At 40.5% G+C, this 12,372-nt stretch overlaps 1 protein-coding gene across 4 annotated transcripts in view; it reads right to left on the minus strand.

Annotated features, from left to right (window-relative positions):
• Positions 1 to 457: 457 nt before the first annotated feature.
• ypel1 (yippee-like 1) overlaps positions 458 to 12,372 on the minus strand; it is a 31,804-nt gene continuing 19,889 nt past the window's right edge. For all 4 annotated transcript variants that reach the window (XM_036144366.1, XM_036144367.1, XM_036144369.1 and 1 more), the window contains exons 3-5: positions 5,911 to 5,954; positions 2,921 to 3,029; positions 458 to 849 (exon numbers count right to left, since the gene is read on the minus strand). In XM_036144366.1, coding sequence (XP_036000259.1) covers positions 760 to 849; positions 2,921 to 3,029; positions 5,911 to 5,954 — 243 coding nt within the window. In that variant the 3' untranslated portion in view covers positions 458 to 759. The remainder of the gene's footprint in view (positions 850 to 2,920; positions 3,030 to 5,910; positions 5,955 to 12,372) is intronic.

Below are 12,372 nucleotides of genomic sequence, written 5' to 3' on the forward strand. Positions count from 1 at the left end.
CGTCATCAAAATCCAACATTAATGGAATCTCAATAAAAAAAAAGGAAATAAAAGCTGCTACATGTTTGTAACTATAATAAACTCCCTTTGCCCGTTTCTTCTCAACCCATCCCTGATTGCTCATTTGGACAATAGCGAAGAGGAAAAAAAAAAAAGCACATTTAAAAACAACAACAACAACAAATAAACCAAATGAAAGTCATGGAAATAAAATGCTAACCAGTAACATCCATCCGCCATCAAACCAAAGCTTCACCAAAACCCGAAAGTTAAAACTATGGCAAATAACATTAAAAATAACAATAATAAAGTCATAAAAGACGAGCGGAATACAGAAAATAACAAGATGTCTTTTTTCAGTGAAGTCTCTCCGTTCACGCAGCGGTCGCCACATCACCACAATCACTGTAAGCGTGTTTAGGTGGAGCCGAGGCGTGAGGGGGGGCGGTGAGGAGGGGGGGGGGGGGGGTGAGGAGGGGGGGGGGACCCAGACGCTCAGCAGAGCACACAATCTTCAAGGTGGTGTGGGGGTTTTAAGTCCACTTCCTAAAGCATTCGTTTTGTCCGTTTTCACGATGAGCAGGTGGGCGTGTGCACGTGACGGAGGCCGGTGAGTGGAGGTGTTTTCTCTTAAAGGGGAAACGGTGCGAATGGGGGGGGGGGGGGGGGGTGGTCAATGGTTGTCGCTCCACTCAGTTCAATAAAGAGCATTCTAAGGTCAGGAAAACGGATTTAAAGAGACGGGACGTGGCCTCGCCGTCACTCCCATCCGTTGTCCTTGATCATGTGAGCCAGCTCGATGATGAACTTTCCCTCTTTGTACTTTTGACTGCTCTCAAACGCATGTTCCTGTGAAAAAAGCAGCAAAAACCTCTGTTACAGGAGCCCAGATCTCCAAACCAAACCAAACAGAGCCATTTAAAAACAACAAGAACATTTTTTTTTTACTTATGCATCACGTTACAGGCCGGATTAACAAAATTTACACACTCAGCAATAAAAAGTAGCCCAGGAAACCCAAATTATATCCAAACCGGCGCTTAGAGTCTACAATGGTGTGAAGAAGTAGTTTTCCCCTCTTATAGATCTCTATTGTTTTGCTTTAGTTGTCATACTTAAATGTTTCAGATCAAACCTGGGCCCATATGAAAAAGTAACTTCCCCCTAAACTTAATAACTAGTGGTGTCGCCTTCAGCTGCAGCAACTGGCATCAAGAGTTTGAAATAATTATTTTTTTTTACATCGCTGTGAAGGAACTTTGTCCCACTTTTATTTGCAGAATGATTAATTCTGCCACATTGGATGTTTTTAAGCAGGAATGGCCTGTTTGACGTCATGCCACAGCATCTCAATCAGATTTGATTCCGGACTTTGACTAGGCCACTCACACTACCACCACCCTGTGACGCCCTTTGGTGCCAAAGTATAAATTAAGCAAACTGAAGGGTTTCCTTCCAGGTACTTAACTCTAAACTGGTCGGTGTGCACAACAAAGAAATTCATTTAAAGCTGTTTTCAATGAAAATTGGACATATAAAATGAACAGAAGAAATTTCTTACGATTGTATTTTGGAATTGTTAATGATGTTGTGTTTGTATATTAACAAAATTTAATTTTTGACTTTCAGATGAGCGAGTGATTAGTAAATCTGGGCAGGATCGCTAGTTGCCAGGGAAGCAACTGCTGCATCTCTAAAACAGGGTTTGTAATTGGATTTAATTCTGAATCTGACCAACGGCCTCAATCGTAACTGGATTGAACTACATTTACATGTTGATGGATTTGAATTGGTCCTATTAGCCTATTCTGTACAACCTCTGTTGTAAATTAAGTTGATTAATTAAATTGACCAAATAAAACTACATTATCATGGCATATATATATATATATATATATATATATATATATATATATATATATATATATATATATATAATTAATCCAAGACCGCCAGCTCTTCATAAAAGGTTTACAACCAGTTAAATTGTGACAAAAGAAAATAAATAATTCAACTCAACGTCCTTTTATTGTCGCTTTATGGGTCTTATGGGAAATAGGATTCTATTTCACCTCAGACATAAATGAAAGGCAAAAACAGCTGATAAGTTAGTTTTACATCATTTTCCCCACGTGAGAGAAACTGATGTGGGACGTTCTGAAAAATGGAAACGTTTAGAGGCCAGGAAGTCATTTCTGATGCTTTTAACTAGATTAAAAAGATAAAACCAGGGAAGACGGACGTCAGGACAAAGACGAGCGTCTCTCCATATTTTTAGTCACCGGCACAAAAAGACAGCAGGACAGGGCGGCTCACATTTTAACACGGCCTCGTTTTTATCAGGGAACAGTGAGGGAGCTTTTTTTTTTTTCACGATGCTCACCAAACAAAATAAATCATCTAACTCAGATTCAGCCTCACATCTCATTAGGGCTGAGTGATTTCCGGCCGGTCCCGCTCGCCGTCAGCAGGATCTCGTGCGTCAGCGTCTTTTCTCCTCGTCCCGTTTCTCCTGGCGAACCAGCCCCCCCCCCGCCGTGATCCGGCTGTCTCCGTCACCGAAGGAGTCCCTGTCCTCCACTTTGCTGGGTTATTTTACACTCCTCTCTAGTCTTTTCAGACAATTACCGGAACAAGCCTCTTCAAAACGGTGACATTTAATCACTGTAGCGTCTCTGAGGAACCGGTCTGGCTGTCTGCAGCCAACCTTTTGCCGCTGTAATTATGTTGCATGCTGGGAAACCACGTAGGGCTCAATGGCGGCGCCTTAACGCCACCCGGACCAAAAGTGTCAGCGCAGCATAACGAGCGCTGCTTTGCACCTTTGACCTGTAACGACATTGTTTCCCCCTCCTGGCATCCAGAAAAAACACGTTGTTGCACAAAAACACGGCGGCGGCCGGCAGAGTGAGTGACTTACGTATTTCCAGCCCAGGGTGGTTTTACAGTTTTCACAGTAGATATCAGCCACAGCGTGTAAACCCGTGAGGAGAACCCGCTCCTCAGCCGGCCCGCAGCCCACATTCACCCTGAAAGCCAGAGCAGAAAATTCAATTAGGAATTTTATTAAATAAAAACCATTTAAAAAAAATGAATGTGTGAAAGATATTAACAGTTCTAAAAGTATCTTAATTAGTTGCCAATTAATTCAACAATGTATGTTACATCCGTTTAGTTAGAGGATTTAAAACCAGATATTAAAGAATTTGCAGAGAAACATTAAAATCAAAGGCAGATATTTTTATTAAAGCACAGGCGATCCTGATAGCCGGTGAATAAAGGTTTGATTAACCAACCGCTGTTTTAATCTACAGAGCCCTTTTCATGCACCCTGGGTCCATCACAAACCGCTCTACAGCAGAAACGCTTTAACCTCATTTCACACTCGGCGGTTGCCATTTCATCCAAAACTACTTTAATTTTGCGCCAATAAACAAACCATTTCCTACTAATGTGGTTAACTGACGAGAGGAATGAATTCATGTGCAGTGGTTAAGCCATTTAATGAATTATGGACATAAAACAATAAGAAAAAATTCTAAAATCCCATGAGTAGTTTGATTTGAAAGATTTTGTGTAACATTTAGGGATGCACTGATGTGAAAACGTTGGCCGATATCAATATCAGATATTGCAGTTATGCATGATTACCGATATTTACCAATGTGTGCGTCTATATACAGTCCTGGCTGTGATGCATCACTGTCACTTTCTTACAACCGAACAAAATCTGCACAAAATCTGCATGACCCCCCCCCCCCCGGAAACACAGGCACAAAGGGCGACTAGATGGAAATAAACATCGTTAATGTCGGCCCAGTTTCACTTATCTTACCGATATGATAAAAATGACTAACATCGCCCGATACCGATGTTAATACCGATATATCGTGCATCCCTTATAACATTATAAAATGCTGTTTGCATCATAACAATTAATTTTATTTCTGCAGTTTTTTGTTATTTATTTCTTTGGCCATCAACGGCCAGAAAATGCCTTTAAATATTCGTCTCTCAAAGCCGCTGCAACGATGCCTGAAGACGGTCGATACGAAACCTCATCTAACTGCTTATCTTTCCTTAAAGAACTTAGTAAAAAAAAATGCTCAATGATTCTCCTCAGGCCATCTGCACCTGTGGCCAATCAGCATCTTTTCTGTCGTTCTTCAGCCAATCAGATTCATTAATGAGACACGTCAATCAAAGTCACACCCTGGCAGCTTAGTTGTGTGAATGTCACTCTGACATGATGCTAAGCAACGAGTCTGGCAGGAGAGAACCGTGCATTTATTCACAAAATAATAATTTCATGAAGCAAAATTTGTTGCATCCATCCATCCATCCATCCACCCATCCATCTTCTGACCTCTAATGGGGTCGCGGGGGTTGCTGGCGGCCATGAATGGATTTATTTATAATGAATTTATTGTGTGTCCATCTTGGACCTCTAGTGTCGCCCCAAAAACATTTTATGGCAGATAAACTGGGGTTACCCTTCAAAGCCCTCATGAAGGCGGCTCACATTGTTCTCATGGCGTCCCGTAGCTTTAACAGAGGGAATGTTTGACTTTCAGCTATTCATCCTGTCCAGCCTGGGGAGCGCTTCTTTCATCCAACCCGTCGCTGAGGCAGGTGAGAACAATGAAACTCAGACTCCGCGGCACAAAGCTGTTGCATGGTGACACCTAAAAATGCCTTTGGCCTTTGGGGATGGACGTCTGTGTGTTCATATAAGATCCGAACCGCCTGAGGAGCGGTAAAACCAGGTCCATAAAACCACCACAGGTTGTTATTGGGTTTAAAAGAGATGGATCTAGTTTCTGCAGATAGGACGGATAATCCCCCAACAGACCGCACAGATAAATCTAATATATATATATATATATAGATATAAAAATCTAATATAGTCTAATATATATATATAGTATATATATATATCTATATCAGAGATATATACGAGAGAAATATATAAATCTAATTATCTATATATATATAAATCTAATTACATCTATTATATATAATCTAATTTATATATATATAAGAATATATATATATATATAATATATATATATATATATATATATATATATATATATATAATATCTATCATCACAAATCGTTGCTATTATTTCTGCCTTTATGTAGAGTGCATGTAAATGTCTGGTTTTAATAATGAACATGTCACATAAACGAGTACCTAATGTATCCTTTTTATTGTCATGCTTATTTTATTTGCTTTGTATATTTGATTTTCCATATGTTTTATTATTTCTACATTATTATTACATTTTGCTTCTTAATAGTTTTTACATAGACTGTCTAAAAAAAGTCCATCTAGGCACAAGTGCTGCAAATCAGCACCACGATACAGGGTCTGCTGTTTTACTCAGTCTGTCTCTGTTATTGTGTGTCTTCCCTTTTAAAATAAATCTAATACCTAAATAAAAAGTGTAAAATACGTAAAATTATCTTCTGCACACTTTTTTAGAAGACTGTTTTCTCCTGCACTGTAACATTCTTATCACTTTATATTGTAATGTTATCTTATTTCAACTGTAATCCCATTACATTGTCGGAAACTGTATGCAACAAAATGTCATTTTGTTGCATTCTGTACAAACAAAATGACAATAAAGTTTGTCTAAGTCTAAAATGCATTGAAAAATAACTTAATTGCTTGTTGTTAAGAAAGAACCATAAAGATCTGTTTAAACGGGTACGTGGTTCGAGCTCTTTGAACTTTTCCTGAATCACAAACCAATCAGGGAACTCAGAGCCCAGAAACAAGCAAACTTTGGCTCTAAATACACTTTCTGTGAGGTTTTCCAACTTTAACTGAACTGGAAATGGATCAAACGGACATAAAAAGGCGACTGAAGTAACGTTTTCAAAGAAAAGAGTGATACTTACACTGAATTAAACAGATAGGCTCTTCCTTGACTTCCTTGAAATGACTGAAACACACAGAAAGGAAAAGGGGAAAGTTAGCAGACATTACGGAGCAACGACGCCCCGGGGGGCTTTTCTCTCCCCGTCACTGCTGTGCCTCCTTCTCCTTCCACCTCGTCAAGGTTTGCACACAGAAAGTTGGCGGCAGATGAGAGATTAAAGCTCAGAGAAGCTGGAGGACGAGCTCCAACACATCAGAGGACAAGGCTGCCAGCTTTCTTAGCGCCGCGTCTGTTTTATTGTCGTACAAGCTGTTACATCAGAGCAGAAAAACAAATCCAACCTTTAAAACCCAACACATTACTTTCTTTTTTTCTTTTTTTTGTTATTCTGCCAAGTGTTTAAAGAAGAGGGTGGTACAGGCAGACCATTCATGAGCGATGAGGAAACAGCTGTACGTCTGTTTTGAATAAAGTGACTCGGCAAGAACCCTTCTGAGTGAACAAAGCCGCGATAAAACTCTAATAAAGTCACAATTTCCTTCAGCAACTTTAAAATCTAGAGCTGCAAACCAGACGTTTCAGGAGCCTGTGGTTTAAAGTCATTTTAATTAGATAAATGGAGTCTGTTTGGAGCATGGATTAATGTCAGTGCTGCCCCTCCCCCACGTATTGCTTTGGGGAAAAAATGGGCCATAAGCTGAATTCTGTTGTTTTTAAAGGATTTCCAGCTCCGACAAACACAGACAGTGATGGTGTGGAAACCTTTTTACGCATAGCAGTAAAGGAATGCTGATTTAATTAAATTCTGTTCATTTCTAAAGCAACAATTCACAACACGTCATCTTATGGCCCTTTATAAAGTCAGTTATATCTAAACATCCAGACACATGTAGATTGATTTAAAGTTTTCCATCATAAGAAACCCAGCAGATTGCATCAAGTCATTGACTTTAAATCTACATTTGTGAGCTACAAGTGGATTTTCCTATAAGAAGCACTGAGGCTATAAGGTGTAATATTCTGTCCCACGTCCGACGCTCCAGCTCTAACATCGAGAAATGAACCGTCTCACATCTGATTCGAGGTAAACGGTGAATACCCTCCACCTCGAGATGCGAGCCGTCTCTCAGGACGGTTTTTCCTCAGATTTCAGAGCTAAAATTCAGCTAAAGGAGCCAGATGTAGGGAACGCCGCAGCAAACGCAGCTACAGAGCAGCCAGAGAAACTGCAGCACGCTGGGTGACGCGGTTATCTGTGCAAAACAGATAAAGGAAATGTTGGGAATGTGGGAGAAACTTTCAGACTTTATTCAAAAGAAACACTCAGAAAAAAAGATGCAACTGACACATCTGGAACAGATTAATGGGATTTCTTTTTTATTTAATGGAGAATGTTGATTTGACATAATAGTAATTTGAATTATGAGTTCCGACACCGAAGGAATTAAACTCATAAGTCAAGGCATCACTGTATAAGTACTGGGACAATTTGGAAAGAAGATATAAATCTGACCCATCATGTTTAGTCTTTGTTGTAGATTTCTGAACGTAGAAAAGGATTTTCTTCAGGTTCAGGCAGGATGTGCTGCTCTGATTTGTCTCGGCCTACTTCCTGCTGTCAGACAGGCTCTGAGCTATTTCCTGATTCTGCAGAATTAAAAGTGATCAAGCATGGCTGTGACTGGTGAAACTGAAGAAAAAAAATGGTTGATCATAATCATGTGTGTCTGAAATGAAACTCTGATCCCCTGAATCATTTAACTTTGTCAGGCGGCGCTCTTAAACGACTCTCTCTTGTTTTCAGGGGAAAGCCGTGTCGTCGTTTCTTTCTCTTTTCCTCCCTGTGCACCACAGGTGTTCGTGTCCTACCTGTCACGTCCTGCAGTTCGGTGTTTGTGTTTTTAAATGTGATCTGGCCACACACACACACACACACACGTGACCTTTCAGCAGCACGGGGGAACTGGGTCAGTCCCCGCCGAGTCGACAACAAGACCTCAGCAGCGTTCGGGCCAATGAGGGTTGGCGGCGGGTCCATGTGACCAGAGCCGGGCGCCGTGTCTGTCTTTCACCGCCGCTCGCTCATAAGCATAAAAAAAAAAAAGAGGAGACGGCTCCGTCTCTAGCTGGCCTTATCTGTTTCCCATGTTCTATTTTTACTTTGGCAGCATTTTTCCACCGCGTCTAACCGCACTGCTGCGACCCTCGCTGGAGCAACGCTCTGCGTAGAACAGAAGAAGCAGAAAAAGCAGAAAACCAGAACGACGCGATCCTTAGAAAGCAGCCGCGCTCTTCTGGGCAGCATTACAGCCAACAATCCTATTAGAGGCATCCTGCAGGGATTGTTTTCCCTAACATGCAACTCATCAGACGGACAGGACACCAGATAAAAAAATCTTGCAGCTTTTTCCTTTTTTTTTTCTCCATTGCTTGGTTAGAACTGCTGCAGAGTTCCTGAGCTCATCTTAAGCTGCTGGAACGGCGCTTGTTTTAAAAACGGCTTGTTCCCTGAGAAATGAATCCAACAAAGCAAATCTCAAGATCCCTGAATCGTCTTGACTAAACTGTAGGAAAAATATGTCACTCTGAGAAAAACCACACGCCGTGATGAAGCTTCTGCCTCTCACTTTATTTTTTGTTAAACTGTGTAATTAAACATATTAAAAGCTGATTTTTTATTTATTTATTTAAAGAAAGCTTAAGCCAAAGCTATTAAGAAACCTGCTGAGGTTGACTTTTACCATCTGTCTCAACAGATGTCGGCTGCAGTAGGCGACGGTTCATCCTCTCCTGCAACTTAAACCCTGAAGCTTTGATTTAATTCATTTTAAAGACGGCATTTTAAAGATTTGCATGTCTGTAATTTCATAAAAACCTTCGTCTACTGTGTCTCTGTTTAAGGAAACTGAGATACCAGGCTCATTAACCCCGTCACCGTTATGGAAAACAAACATTTTACTCCAAACTGAGTAAGAAAAATAACTTAAATTTAACTAAATTTGCAACATATTCTTTAAACCATACTTTTATTGTCGGTAAAAACAAATGAGTGACCTTATAAAGATAAAAACTATAATTCTTGACGCCTTCAGTAAGAAGTTGTCCTGCAACTCTTTAACAAGTTGTCATCAACACCTCAAACATTTCAGTGTTTTTAACAATGCTGCAGCGTTGGTAAAAACCTCTGAGATGCTTAGTTGATGCCTCCACCCCCTCCAAAAGTTGTTAATAATGACAGAAATATAAAGTGTGCTTTAGACTTTGTCCTGTTTCAGATTTAAGCTAAGAAGCAATGTCAAAATTGGGTTAAACTAAACCCAATTTATCATTTAGTATTTAGCCATAGCTTCATCTTCACCCAGTAAAAATGTATCTAAACGGATCATTTTATTTCAGTATTATGTTTCTTAACTTTTACCCTTCTAATGCATCTGATTGCTCTGATGAAAGTTTGTACACAGATGTTTGACAGTACACTGCTTTATTATGAGCAAAGTGAGAAATGATAGTCAGATCCTCCAGAGTAGCTCCAAAAACATACAGAATCAGTCTCAATGGGCAATAAATGATCACTAAAGATCTTAATATTAAAATTCCCTCGCCAGGTTCTGCAAATTGTCCTGTCTGAGTAATCAGAGACCCAGATAGCATTTTAATTACATTTAAATTACAGATACTTCCAAATCTTTAGTGCTTAGATGCATACTACATCTCTGGTAACCGGGCTAAACGACTTAAGTTTTGAATTCACTTGGTTTAATTAAGACATTAAGAACAGAGAGGAGGGCAGCAGTGCTATATTGACTTTTTCGGTCACGGTCAACGTTTTGGAAAACATCCAGAGAGGCGAGAGCCTCACGAGGAGCTGCATCCATTATTGGGCAGAAATGAAGAGTGTGATCATCCCACAAATGGGCTTCCATCAGGCAGATGGGTGGAACGAAGCCGAGGCGCTGAATAAAAACGGTCCGCCGGCTCGTCAGTATTCAGACCGCGTCGTCCCGAGCCAGAACAACGTTTGCACTGCGGGCCTTCACGCTCTGCTGACAACCGCTGCTCCGATTTCACGACCGCGCTCGGATCGGCTGCATGACGCAACGCGTCTCCGATGGGAAAACACGAGCCGGCGGCCCCGTGGTGAAGGTCCAACATGCGCAGGGTGACTCTCGTCAGATCGGACTGTTTTCAGAAAGTTTAGCGGCCCAAACATGCAGCCTTGAAAAGTAAAAGTTGCTGAGTGGTTATGTTTTGTCCCGTTATACAGCTGATAGCTTTGAGAGGAAAGCCTCACTCCAACGTGGCGCTAACACGCATCCTGGGTTATAAGATCACTGCAGGCCATCATTAAACAAAAATAACGGGAAAATAACCTGCAGCTGACACCAGAAATGCTCTTATCTGCATCAACCATCGGGGCCAAACCTTTCTTGAATTGCCATTGGGGGCCGCGCAGAATCTGTCCAGGGGCCACAAACGGCCCCCAGGCCACACTTTGGACACCCCTGTTTATTTGGATCGCTGACAATTCCCCGCTAAATTCAACTGCAGTACACTTGTTTTGGTTGCTATTCGGTTTTTTCTCGCTCCTCGCTAACCGGCTGCAGTTTAAAGCAGCATCGACTCAACGTGATGATGCCCTCTTCCACGCCCTCTATCAGCCTGCTTTATGGCAGGTCACAGCAACAGGTGTGGGAGGGGAGTCATGTTTGATATGTTTCCTGGATTCAACACACCTGAATCAAATGAATTGAGTCAGTCTCAGGTCAGCACTCAGTGACATACAAAGGAAGTAATACGGCCGTTTGAATCAGCTGTGACTGGTTGGTTTGTTTGTTTGTTTGTTTCAAACCTGCAAGAATTCATGTTTATAATCCAAAGAAAAAAAGAGGCATGATTTAAAAAGAGGACGTACTCCACACTACTCACCATCTAGGCAAAAATCTATACAACACTGCAGGTATTCACACTGACAATCAACACAACCAAAGACAGACCAAACAATAACGGGCCCAAACACACTCTGATCCCCCCCCCCCCCCCACCAGAACATAAAGCCCAGCAAGCAAACTAAAACTAAAAGGGAGTCAGCCAGAAAAGCAAACTCTGCAGCTTCTCCCTTTAAAGTTCATATGAAACAGCAATTTCAATATTAACGTATTAATCCAACGTAAAATCAGCCACATTTCTCCAGTGCCTATTCACTGCATAGCTTTTAGGTCTTGCTTTAAATTGGGAAAGTTTTTTTTATCTCTTCTGCACGTTTTATCTCTTTAATGTTGTCCTTACTTTTGGCAGATTGTATTCATGATGAGCATCTGTGACGTGAAATAAATTCTGGATATTATCCGACAGGGAGGGTTTTTTTTTATACATAATTTGGACCACCTTATAATTTACCAGCGAAGGCGCACCTAAAACCTGCAGGACGTCAGACCATGAGGACATGATCTGGACACGTCTGCTCTATGCATTCCAACATTTTCTGCAGTCTAATAAAAATGACTTTAAAGCGTGGCCACCATATGATGGAACAGTTTAAAACCTCGTGATAACTTCATCCAGAAGGATGTCGGGTGGATCAAATGACATCTAAGAAAATAAATAAATAAATTAGTAAAAAATTGGGGAGTCGGGTAACTTTCTAAAACTTTGCCAGGTCAAGCAGTTTGCATAAATCTCTCTCCAATCGTCTGGAAAAAAAAACAGACAAAAAATTGCATACAACTTTAATTTTATCTTTAGTTATTTTTTAAATTCACTGTGGGAAGATTTAGCTTGTTGCACTTTATTATTAATGTGAGTTATGTTGCTGTTAGACGTGCATACAATGATCAATACATTAGTTCCTTCCTACTATAATAATTAGAGATGCACCAATAAGCCAGAGATCAGGTTTTTTCTTTATTGGCTCTAACTGCCACCAGAAAAAAAGAGAAATCACATTTTGTTTCCCTGATCATTGAATGCATCAAAAATGATTAACATTATTTTCAAAAAGGTAAATCTTCTGATTTTCAGTTCAAGAATAAACTGTCCAAAAGCATGAAGATGAATTAAAAACTAGGCTGTATGTGCAAATAAATGTTAAATAAAGTAGGTTGATTCTTATTATGTTTCATCACACAGAGTGTAGTTTGTAGAGAGGAAGAGTTATTGGAAAATCTTGTAAGGTTTTATTTACATCCTATAATAGAGTACTGCAGTCTTTATTTAGTCGTAAAACTTATATGAGCGCAGTAGTGCCGGATTTCACCACCTTTATTCAACTTTTATTCAGATTTTGAAGGCAAATCAACCTTAAAATTCCAAAGCCGGCCAGTAAAAGAATCTACTGCTCGTAAACTGAGAATCAGCATTTTCTCTTCAGGGGTCAGGAAGAGCAAAACGCTGCTTTGCTAATTAAAGCGGCACTGATGCACGTTTTGCGACTCCTCGGTTCCTCTGAGGGAACATCTCCACATCTGTGCTCCTGTGAAACTTC

Source organism: Fundulus heteroclitus, chromosome 12, assembly GCF_011125445.2.
Source record: "Fundulus heteroclitus isolate FHET01 chromosome 12, MU-UCD_Fhet_4.1, whole genome shotgun sequence".
NCBI lineage: Eukaryota > Metazoa > Chordata > Actinopteri > Cyprinodontiformes > Fundulidae > Fundulus > Fundulus heteroclitus.